General features: G+C 32.8%; 2 protein-coding genes across 8 annotated transcripts; both read left to right on the forward strand.

The window, feature by feature from the left end:
- The first annotated feature begins 8539 nt into the window (after positions 1 to 8539).
- On the forward strand, positions 8540 to 11374 carry LOC107962971 (glutathione S-transferase T1). 4 transcript variants are annotated; one of them, XM_016899558.2, is made up of 7 exons: positions 8540 to 8888; positions 8980 to 9053; positions 9135 to 9195; positions 9293 to 9346; positions 10060 to 10139; positions 10474 to 10679; positions 10993 to 11374. In XM_016899558.2, the coding sequence occupies exons 1-7, from the start codon at positions 8824 to 8826 to the stop codon at positions 11203 to 11205; spliced, it is 753 nt and encodes a 250-aa protein (XP_016755047.2). In that variant the 5' UTR covers positions 8540 to 8823; the 3' UTR covers positions 11206 to 11374. The 4 variants fall into 4 exon arrangements, with proteins under 4 accessions (XP_016755047.2, XP_016755049.2, XP_040930847.1 ...); XM_016899560.2 differs by having other exon boundaries at positions 8595 to 8888; positions 10537 to 10679; XM_041074913.1 differs by lacking the exon at positions 9293 to 9346 and having other exon boundaries at positions 8595 to 8888.
- An 865-nt stretch (positions 11375 to 12239) lies between these two features.
- Positions 12240 to 15407, forward strand: LOC107962972 (glutathione S-transferase T1). Of its 4 annotated transcripts, none has more exons than XR_005899854.1 (8): positions 12240 to 12396; positions 12475 to 12563; positions 12694 to 12745; positions 13764 to 13872; positions 13965 to 14038; positions 14120 to 14180; positions 14260 to 14331; positions 14841 to 15030. XR_005899854.1 is itself a non-coding variant. In XM_041074915.1 (8 exons), exons 1-8 carry the CDS (start codon positions 12348 to 12350, stop codon positions 15266 to 15268), a joined length of 720 nt encoding a protein of 239 aa, XP_040930849.1. In that variant the 5' UTR covers positions 12240 to 12347; the 3' UTR covers positions 15269 to 15407. The 4 variants fall into 4 exon arrangements, 3 of the variants coding, with proteins under 3 accessions (XP_040930849.1, XP_016755050.1, XP_016755051.1); XM_041074915.1 differs by lacking the exon at positions 14841 to 15030 and adding an exon at positions 15037 to 15407 and having other exon boundaries at positions 14278 to 14331; XM_016899561.2 differs by having other exon boundaries at positions 14278 to 14331.
- Positions 15408 to 15689: the final 282 nt, after the last annotated feature.

Consider the following 15689-nt stretch of genomic DNA (forward strand, 5'->3'; position numbering starts at 1 on the left):
TACTATCTTTATACAAATAGTACACTTGAGTTGCACAATTCTACAATTATGAACGAACCATTTATAAAATATATTCCATGTTCATATATCATAGTCTCATGTCTCCATATATCAAATATATAACCATCATTTTCTTGTGTTTCAAATAAATACATATAACCATACATAAGCATGCCATTCACTATTTCTTCCTGTCTATCACAATTTCAAATTATTCTTTAACATATATAACATTTAAATCAAACATGAATTTATAACATTTTTCATTTTAAAAAAGTTTAACATTTACCAAATATAATCAAGCATGTGATCAATTTATGCATAAGTCACTCACATATTTTCCTCCTCCTCCTCTCCATTCCATATCCTTAATGTATATAACACACTTATAAGTAACATTGTCTATAATTCTTACTATTTACTTATATTAATATTCAAGTTGTCCATCTACGTCATAGTAACTAAATTATTTTTATCTTGAGCTACAGAATTCCGAATTAAGATCCGCTAATTTTTCCTGAAACTAGACTTACGTATCTTCTTATCATAAAATTTTCAGAATTTTTGGTTTAACCAATAAGTACAGTTTATTCTTTAAAGTCACCCCTATTCTGCTGTCTGACAGTTCCAATCCTTCTTTACTAAAAATTAATTATCTCCTCGTACGAGATTCGAATAATGTTCGCATTTGTTTCTCTTGAAAATATACTCATTCAGGATTCTAAACATATAATTTAAGCCCCTAATTATTTTTATTCAGTTTTTTATGATTTTCCAAAGTCAAAATAGGGGAACCTGAAATCATTCTAACCTTATGTCATAAAATTTATTATATCTCATGGTTTACAATTCTATTGCTTACATCATTTCTTCTATAAGAAACTAGGCTTAATAAGCTTTAATTTCATAATTTATTCATCTTCTAATTCGATTTCTACAATTTTTAGTGATTTTTCAAATTTAGACTACTGCTGCTGTCTAAAACAATTTTAATGCAAAATGTTGATTTCTATTTTACCCCAAATTTCACAGTTTATACAATTCAGTCCTTGCTCAATTAACCCCTCAATTGAGCTAATTTTTCTCAATTAATACTTTATTCTATCATTTTAAACTACTTTATAACCCTTGAAAATCAGAACTTTAGCACTAGACCTTAATTTCAAACTCTTTTATAATTAGGTCCTAAAATCAATTTCCATCAATTTTACTTGATAAAATCATCATACATCAAAATTAAAGCTTCAATTCTATATTTATTCATCATATGCTTCCAGCACTCATCTGTAGCAACTTTAAAAATTAGCCATAGAATCAAAAACTAATGACATAGTAAGTTGGACCCAATTGTAAAAGCCCAAAATCTTAAAAATTTTAAAGAGAAAGTAAGAATTAAACTTACATGAACCTAGAGTATGAAACCCAGCTTGAACCTTCTTCCATGGTTGTTTTTCAGCTGATGAAAATGAAGAGAAATGAAGAGAATTCTAGATATTCCATTCTAGTCCCTTTTTTTAGTAAATTTTGTTATTTTCCCATTTTCCCCTTATTTCCTCAATTTTCCTGATTTTTCTCTGCTTGTGCCACCCAAAGTATCTCTTTTAGGCTTATTTGCACTTTAGTCCTTCCTCATTTGACAATTGAGCTATTTAATCCTTCAGCAACTTTTACACATTTTTTAATTTAGTCATTTTTATTTAATTAATCACCCAAACGTCAAAATTTTCTAACAAAATATTAGTACTACCTTATCGACACTCCATAAATATTTATAAAAATATTTATGGCTCAGCTTATAACACCGAGATCTCGATAATTTTTTTCTTAATTTCTTGATCTAATAAATCTTTATAAAACACAATTTACTATTTTAAAAATCTTTTAAAAGCTAAATTTGGCTCATAAATATTAAATAATATAATCTACGAGTTCATTTTTTGGATTTGGTGGTCTCGAACCACTATTTTTGACATTGCTGAAATTTGGGCTATTACACGGAGAATGATTCGACTGAAGTAGAAAGAATACGATATGCTCGGGCATACATCCTTGAGATGATTGAAGGTTATCTAATTTTGGACTTGTCACAAAACCTCGTACATCTAATGTGGTTGCTAAAACTCGTTGATTTTAGAGCAGTTGACGAATTTAGTTGGGGGTCTGTCGTGTTGGCAACATTATAACAGGAGATGTGTGGGGCGATGCCACCAAATAAAGCCAAAATTAGAGGTTTCCTATCACTACTACAATCATGGGTTTGGTTTCGCTTTTCATTTTTACATCCTCGAGTGAACCACATGTATACATTTCCATTCATAACAAGGTAAAATTTTTATTTTATTTTACAATTATTCCATAGATTTAAAAATTTAAAATAAAATTGTATGCTAAAAAATTATTTAATTAGGTGGAACTATTCGGTGAGTTATGTTAGAATACCTGCTCTTGAAGATATACGACTTCTATTAAACTAACGATTGGAAATGGAAGTAAGTATTAAATAAAATATATATACATAAAATAGTCGTTTCATATTTAGTATTTAGTATTTAGTATATAGTATTATGTATATAACTAATATTTTTATCCTGTTCATATAGTTTCAATGGGCACCATAAGAGAATCTGGCAATACGGGCAATAATTCCAGAAGAATTATTTTAAAATTTGAACATTTGCCTTGCTAAGGTCCTATTGGTCAATTATGCTATTGTCGAGATGCACCAAACGGATAAAGTGCTGTGATAATTTAGATTCTGACAACTGATTCCTAAGGAACCTGAGGTGCTCGATGACTGGCATAGAATCAACTTACGGCAAATAAATACAAATTGACAGGTATTATGGTTCAAATATATCAAAATTTGGGAAAACTGATATAATCATATACCTGATCACAAACCGATCATCGTCCCAGAATTAGCATGCACGCCAGATTACATGCCATGATTTAGGATCTATAGCAAGCCATATTTGCTGTTGGAGGAGCAGAGGTGTCGGCAAATCTGTGTCGAAAGGAAATGACGAGGCCCTTTAAATCTAAGGAGAAGAGATGACGGCACGGGCCCATCAATAGCACCCATACAATCATCGGGCCCATAAACATAGCCCACACAATCACCGAGCCCAACGCCTTAACCGACGACACCCACAGCACAACCCCTTCAGATTATGCTAGGTGCATATCCTAGCCCTTATATGTATCCTAACCCTTATATGTTTCCTTTTCCCAGTCTTATGCCAGGTTAGAACGTATGGCCCGGTGCATCTCATTTCCTGATGACTCCGACTCAATTGATGATATATAGACCATTGTCGCCGGAGGGATCGTATAAGGCACCGTCGGCGAGCTCATATCATTACCATTCCCCATCACCTTATGGGATTCAAACACCTCCGCCGTGGGTAATGCAAACACCTCCACATTCTATATTCTACCAAAATGGGTCATCCTCCAACACTCACAACCGGGGTAACCACAACCCCGACCGGAGCAACCAAGTAGGAGTCCAGCACATAATCGTCGACTAACCTCATGTGGCTCTGATTTCGGCCGGCATAGACATTGATTTTTTTATCTCCGGAAACACAAGTATGTGGACCTTTGTACTTTTTTATCTTCCACAAGCCTGTCTTTTTCTTAAAAGAAGTCATGATTTTTCATAAACATGTACCGTCTTGCACTGCACATTTGGCCTCAAACTTTTCGGATTTGGATTTAACCACATTGTAGTTAACTTCTTGATTGATGCTATGTTGTTTTAAAGCACCAAGAAAACTATCATTATTGGAAAACTCCTTACCAACTTCTAATTCACCCGAATCTAATGACGAACTTGTACGGTCACACGTTCTGTGTGGTAGATTTGGAAATTCTAAAGCATCATCTACCGATATATCGACATTATACATGTGGACTGGAGGCGAGTATGCCCTAAATCGCAGATCTTTTTCTTTTTCATCTGAACTGTCGAAACCATTTTAAAGTTTGAAAAAAATGGGTCGACTTGTTATTTTGAAAATGAAAACGAACAGAGGAGTCGCCACCAATCCTTTTTGATGAGGTGTGATCGGGTCACCTCGTAGAGTGGTTGTTTTTAATAAATATTTTGATTTATTTAAACAATGATTTTGGTCCGCTAAATTCAGAAAAAACGGGTTCGGGAGTCGGTTATGCACGAGGAAGGATTAGCACCCTCGTCACGCCCAAAAATTGGTACCTAGTTGATTAATGAGTGTCTTAGTGTCGAAACTTTGAAAACTTGAAAGACTTTAAAATACAATCCCTCTTTTTGTAGAAACACTTGAATGTTAAAGAGCTTCTCGTCTCGAAATAATAAAATGTCACATCCAGTAAGTTAGGACACAACATCTTGACTTTTTGAGAACGAGCTTACCTTTTATTTAAAATTTGTGTATTTTAACTTATTAAAAGAGTATTCGATTATTTAGAGTGAACAAGAAAAGTCGAAACCCAGTAAGTTAGGGCACGATTTCTCGAACTTCAAAATACCGAATAGTGCCTTTATTTGTAAAAAAAATCTTATCCCGAGGTAACAAGATGTCATATCCAGTAAGTTAGGGCACAACACCTCGTATTTTCGAGAATAAGCGTTTTATTCAAAACTCGTATTGCAATTTGAAAGAATATTCACTTATTCAGATTAAATGAGAAAAATCGAAACCCAGTAAGTTAGGGCACGATTTTCTCGAATTTCTAAATATGGAATATTACTTTTATGAAAGAATTATTTTTGTCGGGTAAATGTTAACATAAGTTTGTAACAAAATGAGATAATAAAGAATGCATAAACAAATACAAATTTCGGTATTGACAGGCATACAGAACAAACATAGATGCGAATGTGAAGGATAAAATAAATAAATAAAATGAATAAGCTAAAATAGAAAAGGAAATAATAAATAAGTTAAAAAAAATTTGAAATTACAAAAGAACAAACAGTAAATAAATAAATATTACGTAAAACTATTTTTAAAAAATGAAAGTAATAGTAATAATAATATTAATGGTAATAATATAAGTAATAAATATTTAAAGTTTAAAATGATATAAAAAGATATATAATTAAATAAATAATATATAATGTGAGCGAGAAATAAAAAATAGAATGAGTGTATTTAAAAAGTAATAGGTAAAAATATATATATAGATATATGTAATAATAATATAATAGTAATGATAATAATATAATAATAGTAGTAATAGTAATAAAAATAAAAATAATAAAAATAATACTAATAGTAATAATAATAATAATAATAATAATAATAATAATATTAATAATAATAAGACCGTAAAGAAAAAGAAATAATAACATGTAAATAGTAATAGTAATATATTATTAATAATAATATATGTTAGTCATGACAATAATAGAAAATAATAAAAATAAAAAAATAAAAAAACTATGTCAATAAGGATAATAGAAATAACAGTAATAAAAACAATAATAATAAATATAATAATAGAAAATAATAATGAAAATAATTAATTTGAGAATAAAACAGAAAAATAATGAAAAAGGGACTAAATTGGGCTTTAAAACGAAAGTTTGGGGCAAATTCAAAATAAAAAAGAAAAGGGTGGACCTATTCAAACACGCGAATAACATGGAGGGACTAAAAGGGCAATAATCCCTTCCCTCCAAAACTCACAGCTCAAAGGGGGCTAAATTAAAAACGAAATAACTTAAAGTGCCAAAATTAAAATTTTAAAAAACTTGATTGCATAGTCATGAAAAAGCGGAAGGACCAAAAGGTTAAATAACCCTTTTGGCAAAAAACCGGTCGCATGTCCGGGTCAAGTGAAACGACGTCATTTTGGCGTTAGTGACTTAAGCCCAAAATGACGTCGTTTGGATGGGCTATATAAGTCAAATTTCCATAAATAAAAAAAAAACTCATTTTCCCCATTTCATAAAAAAAACTTAACCCCTTCTCTCAAACTCTCTCACCCTCTCCCTACTCTGGCCGTACTCCAGTCGCCGAACTACCGTGGCGGCCGCCGGTCGCCAGCGACGGCGCCGCTATCCACGGTGGCCAGAAAACCCAAAAATGTCCTTTTTTGAGCCCGTTGCACGTGGAGCAAGGATCCGAGGCCAAAACCTTCAAAACCCAGCCAAACTCGGTAGAGAAACAAAGAAACGTTTCGTTTCTTCTCCTTTTCCAATGTGACCTTCAACGGTGAGTAAATCAACCAATTTAGGAGGGTTTTCTTCTTCTTCTTTTTTAATTTTAGTATGTAAAACAAGAAAAAATAATCTTAAAAGTAAAAAATGAACAAAATATAGAACGAGAATCTCTTTGCTGTTTCAAATTTCTTTGTATTTTTTTTATTTCGAAAATAAAAATCCCCCTTTTTACATTGATATTTCTTTCAGCTTTATAGCTGAATACAAAATGTTTGCTGCCGTGTGGCTTTGCTGTTTGCACATGGTTTCTATCTCTTTCTCCCCTTTTTGCAGGTGCAAGTGACGGTGGAGTAGGTGGTGGCAAAGGGTGGTTGAAGGCAGAAGGGCCGCACCTAGGGTTTGAAAATTTTGATTTTTTTGTTGTTTTTTGTTTGGGCTACATTGTTTTGGGTTAAGGTTTTAATGGGCCTAGGTCTGTTTGGTTTGTTGTTTTACGAGCCCGGGCAAAAATGGGCTTGTACATGAACCCTTTTCAACATCTTCAAGTTCGGATGGAACAGACTCCGGTTCAGAAATGCAACTTCTGCACTATCGGGGTCAGGCTCTCGAGGTGGGTTCACATCGGACTCATCATCTAACCCACCATCATTTGTAACGTACGAGGTCCCCTAGCTGGTGGATATCGTAGGGAGTACATCATCCCTTATTGTGGACGTTTCGTAACGTTCCTAATCAGATGTGGATTGTCAACCACTAGAAGTTGATGTCATTCCCCAATACGTATTTCCAGTATCGAACATCGACCCACCGATGTGCATGTCCCATCCACTAACCGAATGTCGTGCCGGAGTTGTATTTTCCATACTGCCACTAAACACGGGTGCTCCCGTTTTCTGCCTCCTACTAATGGAGTGTCAGTTAGGGGTCGTGTATTCTTCTCGATTAGCAATTGATGTTGAAGTCGCAAATGTTTCATTTGGCGATGAAAATTGAACATATAGCTCAAGATAGGGTGATCCATTAGCGAGATGAGTCTAGACTATCGCCTCAAAGCTACGACCACCTTTGATATCAAATGAGTCATATGTCACGGGATCAATCGAAGTACAAAATTGATACTTAATAGAAGAAACCCTACTTGGCATTGTTCCGAAGATTTTATGCCTAATTCTTTTACGAAATTCTGTAAAATCTATACTCTGGTTAAAAACAATTCGCGTTGTGTTCTTTGATAAAAAACAACACCATTCTTGGTGTCACAGACCTCACCATCATAGTAAATAACAACACTAATACGTTCACTCATCTTCAACTTCTATTCTGCTTAATCTCTCTAATATTTCTTACTGTAACTTATGCAACCTTAGAATGAAATTTGCCTTGTTTATAGCCTAAGGCCAAGCATGAACTACTGTAGAAAAAGAGCGTTCACATTGGAGCATTTTTCAGAAATTTTGCTAACATTACATCCTGCTTGAAGTGTTTTTGATACTATTTGTTCAGAAACATCTTCTCAAAATTATTTTTTCAGGAATTACTGTAGAAAAAGAGCTTCTACGTAGGAGCTTTTTTCAGAAATTTTGATGACATTGCATCCTGCTTGAAGCGTTGTTGACACTATTTGTTCAAAAATGTCTTCTCAAAATTATTTTTTCAAGAATTATTGTAGAAAAATGACATCTATGTGGGAGATTTTTTCAGAAATTTTGCTGACATTACATCTTCCTTGAGGTGTTTTTGACACTATTTGTTCAGAAACATCTTCTCAAAATCATTTTTTCAGGAACTACTGTAGAAAAATCATAAACCTTAATTTAAATATTTTTATAAAATAACACTAAATCCTGATTTATTTTTAAAATCTATTAAAACCCTAAACTCTAACTTATTTTAACAAAAACCTAAACCCTAAATCCTAACTTATTTTAGTAAAACCCTATTATTAAAAATCCTAAAAAACTTTAAGGACTAAACATGCAAAAAATCCCTAACCTATAAAAATACAGAGCAAAACGCACTCATAGGGAAGCGTTTTTGCAACGTTAGCAAAGCGTGTCCTCGTCAGCGCGTTTTTGGCTGATGTGGCAAAAACGCTCTCCTAGGGACGCGATTTGCTAGAATTTTTCCCTAAAACGCGTCCACGTAGGAGTGTTTTGCCAAAACCGACCATTGCCAGTAAATAATGCTGTAATCGGCGGGCCCATTTCTGTAAATATGTTTCGAAATGGTCCTTTTTAGGTAAATTAATTAAATTTTAAGTTCAATTTTTAATATTGTTAATATTGTTAATGTGATATTTTGAAATAAAAAAATTAAATTCTTAAAAATAGAATAAAATTATAAAAATTGAATAAATTTTATAAATAATAAAAACCCTCATTCCACCTTGTCTTGTTCTCCAACTTGCGTAGTATAAATTTAAAAGATTGGACTTTCGTTTATATTTTTGATTTCTTTTTGATAGTTGACTTGGATTTTAAATTTTACGGTTAAATGCTAAAGGAGGAGTTTTTTAAATTTTATTCTTTTCAATTATGGTTTGGCGCAAATTCTTAGTATTTTATTTCAATTTTCTTTAAATTAATTACTGGAGATATTAATTAAAATTTGAGCTTTGCTAATCAACGGCCAAAAGAGAAGCAGGGAAGGAAGGACAAAGTAGAAAGGGAAAAATGAAGCTGGAAGTGTATGCTGATCGAATGTCCCAACCATCTCGCGCTGGCATCATCTTCTGCAAGTAATTCTCACTTTAATTTTTTTTCAACGCCTGTTTCGCTTTTATAATTTCGCTTCATTTCCTTCATTTTTCTTTTTTTGGATAATTATAGGGTAAATGGTATAGATTATACGGAGCTCAAGGTAGATATCTCAAAGAGAGAGCATTTGACTCCTGAATTTGCTGGTACTCCTTAAATCATATTTCATTACTGAAATTATACTCCAATTTCTCATTAATAATTTCACTCGTGTTTTGTTGTTGCAGAAATCAATCCCATGAAACAGCTGCCTGCCATTGTTGACGGAAAATTTAAGTTGTTTGAGAGGTATTTAAAGAGGATTTTACTTTCCTTCCCCTATAAATGTGATTCTTTTTACACAGTCAAAGTTTCCATAAATTCTTAGTTAATTTATTAATTGCAGCCACTCCATTCTTATATATCTTGCTTGTGCGTTTCCTGGAGTTGCAGATCATTGGTAACTGCTTTCTCTTTCTCTTTTGGTTTTTCTTGTGTGTTTATGTTGAAAAGTGGCCAACCATGCCGCTGTGATGATTTTTTTGAAGTGCATGTAGCTTGTATGCTTGCTGCAATAGCAAGTTGTTTGTTTAGTTATATTGTAATTTAATTTGGTTGAAAATGAACAAGCTTGATGACAGCTTGATGTGTTTAGGTAGCAGAATGATGTGTTTAGTTGGCTTGTTTGAGTGTACAAGCAATGTTTCACAAGTTACTAGGCTGAGTGGTAGTAGTTGTGTTTGGTAAGTTAATTGACTATAAGAAACATGTTATGCTTTGTTCATTGGCAATGAAAATCAGTTTTTCATTCCTTGCTGCACGTTTGTGAGCAAGTAAATTGTTTCTTGCTGCTTTGTTCTTTGTCCTGTCTTCTTCTTTTGCTGCTGATAAACGCCAACAGTTTAGGGCTATTGGAGTTCCATTTCCAGCTTCTGTATACTATATTTACAGTGCCATATAACTGTTCCCTGGCACAGTGTTCTATGGTGTTAATGTTTGAAGGATTTCACTACACAACCAACTTAAGGGCCGATGTCTATGTACTATAGGTTACTTTTGTGTTTATACTTGTGCAATTCTCGTCACTGGATATCAATATATTTGGGCACATTTCACTTTTGGTTTGAGTATGTATAGTACATTTATTAACAAATTTGATGTTCGTTTTTAAAGGTATCCAGCTGATCTTTTCAAGAGAAGTAAGATACATTCAGTGTTGTATTGGCATCACTCCAACTTACGTCGTGCTGCAGGTGTATAGATTAACCCCTCAAAGGAATCATACTAATTTTCTTGTTCTATGATATGTTTTTACCCTTTGTGGATCAATGCTATTGCAAATAACAATATGCTATCTAGGTAGGCATTTAAAGCATAAGTCTGTGCACATCTTTACCTTAATCACAATATTGGACTATCAGAGATGCTAAAATTTCTTCCATTTTGTACTTTGGCATGTAAACTGGAATTCACCTTTAGTTATCTAGGTTGCTTTGATTCCTCCTATTGGAATATGGTTGTTTATGTGGTTATGGATCCATTTCTTGGGTGAAAGATGGCTTTTGAAATTGATGCTTCTCATTTCAGCTACATATGTTACTAACACTACAATATTACCCACGCTTGGCCATCCATCGAATCAACAAGCAGCTGCTGAAGCTGAGAAACTTCTCTTCTCATCTTTGTCAAAGATAGAGTCCTTTTGGTTGAAGGGTGATGGGCCGTTTTTGCTGGGTGGGAATCAGCCCTCCATAGCTGATCTTAGCCTTGTTTGTGAGCTAATGCAACTTGAGGTAATGATATTTTTGCCCACATCTGAATTCTTTATTGTCGTCATTGCTTTTAGTACAAATCTCCAACTACCCAATCACGGTTAAGAATTAAGTAGGGGTCACCACTTATGGTATTTAAATGGACCCTACTTGTGTTCTACTTGGTTAATTGTAGTGCAATTGTTTGTATGTGATATGCTCCCTCTATCCTTTTCCCAGTACATGGGGAATGAGATTGTTTCATTGATATCCCCATTGTGCACTTTTTAGGACCATATCCTCTATAACCATATGAAAATGAGGTCCTTTTCAATAGTTATACTCTTGGGTGCAGGTTTTGGATGAGAAGGATCGTGATAGGTTCTTTGGTCCATACAAGAAAGTTCAGCAGTGGATTAAGCATACAAGGAATGCTACGAGTCCTCACTTTGACAACGTCCATATTATCCTCATGAAAGTCAAAGAAAAACTAACAAATAAGCCGTTAATGGAAGCAAATCATGGAGGTGCGCGTGACATCGAAAAGCGATGGCGTTCAAGAATGTGACGTGAAAAAAAACTGAATAAATCACGGATTCCCTAGCTTTTGTGTTGTCTTGGTATGAATAAATTGGAAATGGAAGGAAGAAACTATGGCTGTAAGTCATCTGGCTTGGATGAAGGGTTTTTGAAACATTTATTGAAGGTTTTAACGAAAATAAAAATCTTTAAATCAAGTTCATTCCTTCTGCAGTCTGGATGTCGAGATTTAAATCTTGGCTTCACTTAAGTTCGATCATATTGGTTAGTATGCTATTCACCGTTCTAGTAGAAAACTAGAACTACTAACTTGTTCTGCATCTATAAAATTTTTGGCTTGTACTTAGGCCCTTGACGATTAGGATTCACTTTGGTACCAGTATTTTTTATTTATTTATTAAAAGTGAATAATTACATTACAATGAGGAAGGGAGAAAGGTTTACAAATACAAAGAACTTGGCTTGTACTTAGTCCCTTGACAGTTAGGCTTCACTTTGGTGCCAGTACTTTTTTATTATTATTAAAAGTGAATAATTACATTACAATGAAGAAGGGAGAAAGATTTACAAATACAAAAAAAATCCAAAACCTCATGTCCACACAAATTTATCACTTGAACCAATGACCTAATTGGTTTTGCATAAGCATTTTTTTTAATTTTCTTTTCAATTATGGTGTGGTACAAATTCTTAATAATTTATTTTATTTTATTTTTCTTAATCCAGGCTACAGCATCACCATATTTTTACTAAATAATTGATAAGGTGAACTAGACTACTCATTTGATTGATTTTTTGGTTTGAGTTTTGATAGAATTTCTTCACATATTTTGAGTTGTTTTTATTTGAATTAATACCACTAAACAAAAACTTTAATCTTTTATTATTTAAACTTATGTTTACTAAACAAAAACTCTAATAACAAAAGTAAAATATTATACTGTAACCTTAGAATTTAGATAATATTAAAAAATAAATCAAAACATAATTTTTTTATTTTTCCTTTTCCTTTTCATAATTATAAATTATAATATAATGATTTAAACTTGTAGGCCAAGGGCGTTTGGGTAATTCACTTAAACTTGCATGTAGCCTTACCTAGTATAACAATTCAAAGATCCAGGCATTTGAGGAAAGTGAAAGTCAACTAATCAAAAACTCTTTTCTATAATGGCAAACTCTCTATGTTTCACTTCCTTCAACACTTGCAATACAGCAGGTATTCTAAATGTGGATGTTTTAATCTTAGGTGACCATTTTTTTTTGAGTTAATCTCTCTTTTCTGCATTGGTTTTAGGGATACTTATTAATCCAACGAAGGCTCTTGTGGTAAATCAAGCGCTTAAAAGCTCCAGGAGTGCCAGAATTCGTTCTTTAGAGGCTAAGGTAAGAGGTTTCTTTAGAGTCCCATTTGATTTGATTAAGTGTTTTGAGTTAATCTCTCTATTCTTAATTTCTTCTTTATCCTTCTGCAATTTTCTGCTTTCTAACTTCACCTAGTTTTTTTGTTTGAAAGGCTGTTGAAAAGAATCCAACTACCATCGTCTATGCTCGTTGCGAAGGAGATGGTAAGGAATATTTTGGGAATTTACTTCTTCTTTTTTTTTTATCTTTGGTTAAATTTTGCTATCACTCCTTGTACTTTGTGAATTTTATGGATTTAATCCTTGTACTTTAGTTAGTCATTTCTAGTCCTTATACTTTTCAAATTTTAAAATTTCAATTCTCATCAAATGTTAATTGTTAAATTCATTAAGATTTGCTATTTCCGAAACCTGAAGCTTGTTATTTCTATTTATTACTCACTAAAAATCTAGTTAATGGATTAATAACTACCATTTGCGTCAAGATTTAAATTTCAAATTTTGAAAAAGTATAAAAGCATAGAATGATCCAATTGAAGAATACAAATCGAATCTACAATTGTGTGCATAGTACATGACCAATAATTGAATTTAACTAAATGAATTTAACTGATATTGTTTGGGTTAATGTTAAATTTCAAATTTTGAAAAGTACAAAAACTATAATTAACTAATTTAAAAAGTATAGGAATTAAAATTGATCAAATAAAAGTACAAAATTAAACCCAGCAAAATACATAAACTAATAGCAGAATTTAACCTTTTATCTTTTGTCTCATTTTTTTTTTGGTCTGAAATTAGGTCTCTTGATTCATATATCTATAAATTTTGTTGATTATCATCCTGTATAAGGACCCCCCAAAAAAATCCAATAAGTTGAATGACAAATTTAAAATTTTTTATAGTTAGTAATTAAAAAAGAATTTTAAGCATTGGGTCAGCTCGAATAAGTTAAAAAAAAAAAAGCCATAATTCCACCTTGTCTTGTTCTCCAACTTGCGTAGTATAAATTTAAAAGATTGGACTTTCGTTTATATTTTTGATTTCTGTTTGATAGTTGACTTGGATTTTAAATTTTACGGTTAAATGCTAAGGAAGGAGTTTTTTAAATTTTATTTCTTTTCAATTATGGTTTGGCGCAAATTCTTAGTATTTTATTTCAATTTTCTTTAAATTAATTACTGGAGATATTAATTAAAATTTGAGCTTTGCTAATCAACAGCCAAAAGAGAAGCAAGGAAGGAAGCACAAAGTAGAACGGGAAAAATGAAGCTGGAAGTGTATGCTGATCGAATGTCCCAACCATCTCGCGCTGTCATCATCTTCTGCAAGTAATTCTCACTTTAATTTTTTTTTCAACGCCTGTTTCGCTTTTATAATTTCGCTTCATTTCCTTCTCTCTTTCTTTTTTGGGTAATTATAGGGTAAATGGTATAGATTATACAGAGCTCAAGGAAGATACCTCAAAGAGAGAGCATTTGACTCCTGAATTTGCTGGTACTCCTTAAATCATATTTCATTACTGAAATTATACTCCAATTTCTCATTAATAATTTCACTCGTGTTTTGTTGTTGCAGAAATCAATCCCATGAAACAGCTGCCTGCCATTGTTGACGGAAAATTTAAGTTGTTTGAGAGGTATTTAAAGAGGATTTTACTTTCCTTCCCCTATAAATGTGATTCTTTTTACACAGTCAAAGTTTCCATAAATTCTTAGTTAATTTATTAATTGCAGCCACTCCATTCTTATATATCTTGCTTGTGCGTTTCCTGGAGTTGCAGATCATTGGTAACTGCTTTCTCTTTCTCTTTTGGTTTTTCTTGTGTGTTTATGTTGAAAAGTGGCCAACTATGCTGCTGTGATGATTTTTTTGAAGTGCATGTAGCTTGTATGCTTGCTGCAATAGCAAGTTGTTTGTTTAGTTATATTGTAATGTTGAAAATGAACAAGCTTGATGACAGCTTGATGTGTTTAGGTAGCAGAATGATGTGTTTAGTTGGCTTGTTTGAGTGTACAAGCAATGTTTCACAAGTTACTAGGCTGAGTGGTAGTAGTTGTGTTTGGTAAGTTAATTGACTATAAGAAACATGTTATGCTTTGTTCATTGGCAATGAAAATCAGTTTTTCAGTCCTTGCTGCACGATTGTGAGCAAGTAAATTGTTTCTTGCTGCTTTGTTCTTTGTCCTGTCTTCTTCTTTTGCTGCTGATAAACGCCAACAGTTTAGGGCTATTGGAGTTCCGTTTCCCGCTTCTGTATACTATATTTACAGTGCCATATAACTGTTCCCTGGCACAGTGTTCTATGGTGTTAATGTTTGAAGGATTTCACTACACAACCAACTTAAGGGCCGATGTCTATGTACTATAGGTTACTTTTGTGTTTATACTTGTGCAATTCTCGTCACTGGATATCAATATATTTGGGCACATTTCACTTTTGGTTTGAGTATGTATAGTACATTTATTAACAAATTTGATGTTCGTTTTTAAAGGTATCCAGCTGATCTTTTCAAGAGAAGTAAGATACATTCGGTGTTGTATTGGCATCACTCCAACTTACGTCGTGCCCCTCAAAGGAATCATACTAATTTTGTAACGTCTCTTAACCCTATACCGTCGCCGAAACAAAGTTACGAGACATTACCAGTCAGTACAGTCCAATTCTGGTCATTAATTAAAATAAATATTCATACTCATCTTAGTTTTAAGATGTCGTCCCTTTAATGGGCCCTTGCGGTCCAATATGAACAGTAAATTCAATTCGGGACTAATTTAGAATCACTACGAATTTTTAGTAAATTTTAAAATTCATATTATATACCGTTGTCAACCATAATTTACTTATTTCATCAATACTTCTACAACTTAAATGACTCTCATAAAACATCCTAGGTACATGCCATTACCAATACTCAACATACTTTACCTCATTGAATTCGGGATCGGCCTGGGATGCTGATTCAACGGTCTAACCTTAACTTAACCTGCACACGAAAATAAACCGTACGCTGAGTATACACACCGTGGTATTTCTATAATCTGAACACTTGAACAATTATAAAACATATTAATTTATATATATTGAACTATTCAAACTCAATGAAAATTCAAACATTCACTTTCCAACCAATGTTTTGGTCTACTT

Source organism: Gossypium hirsutum, chromosome A08 (assembly GCF_007990345.1).
Source record: "Gossypium hirsutum isolate 1008001.06 chromosome A08, Gossypium_hirsutum_v2.1, whole genome shotgun sequence".
Classification (NCBI taxonomy): domain Eukaryota; kingdom Viridiplantae; phylum Streptophyta; class Magnoliopsida; order Malvales; family Malvaceae; genus Gossypium; species Gossypium hirsutum.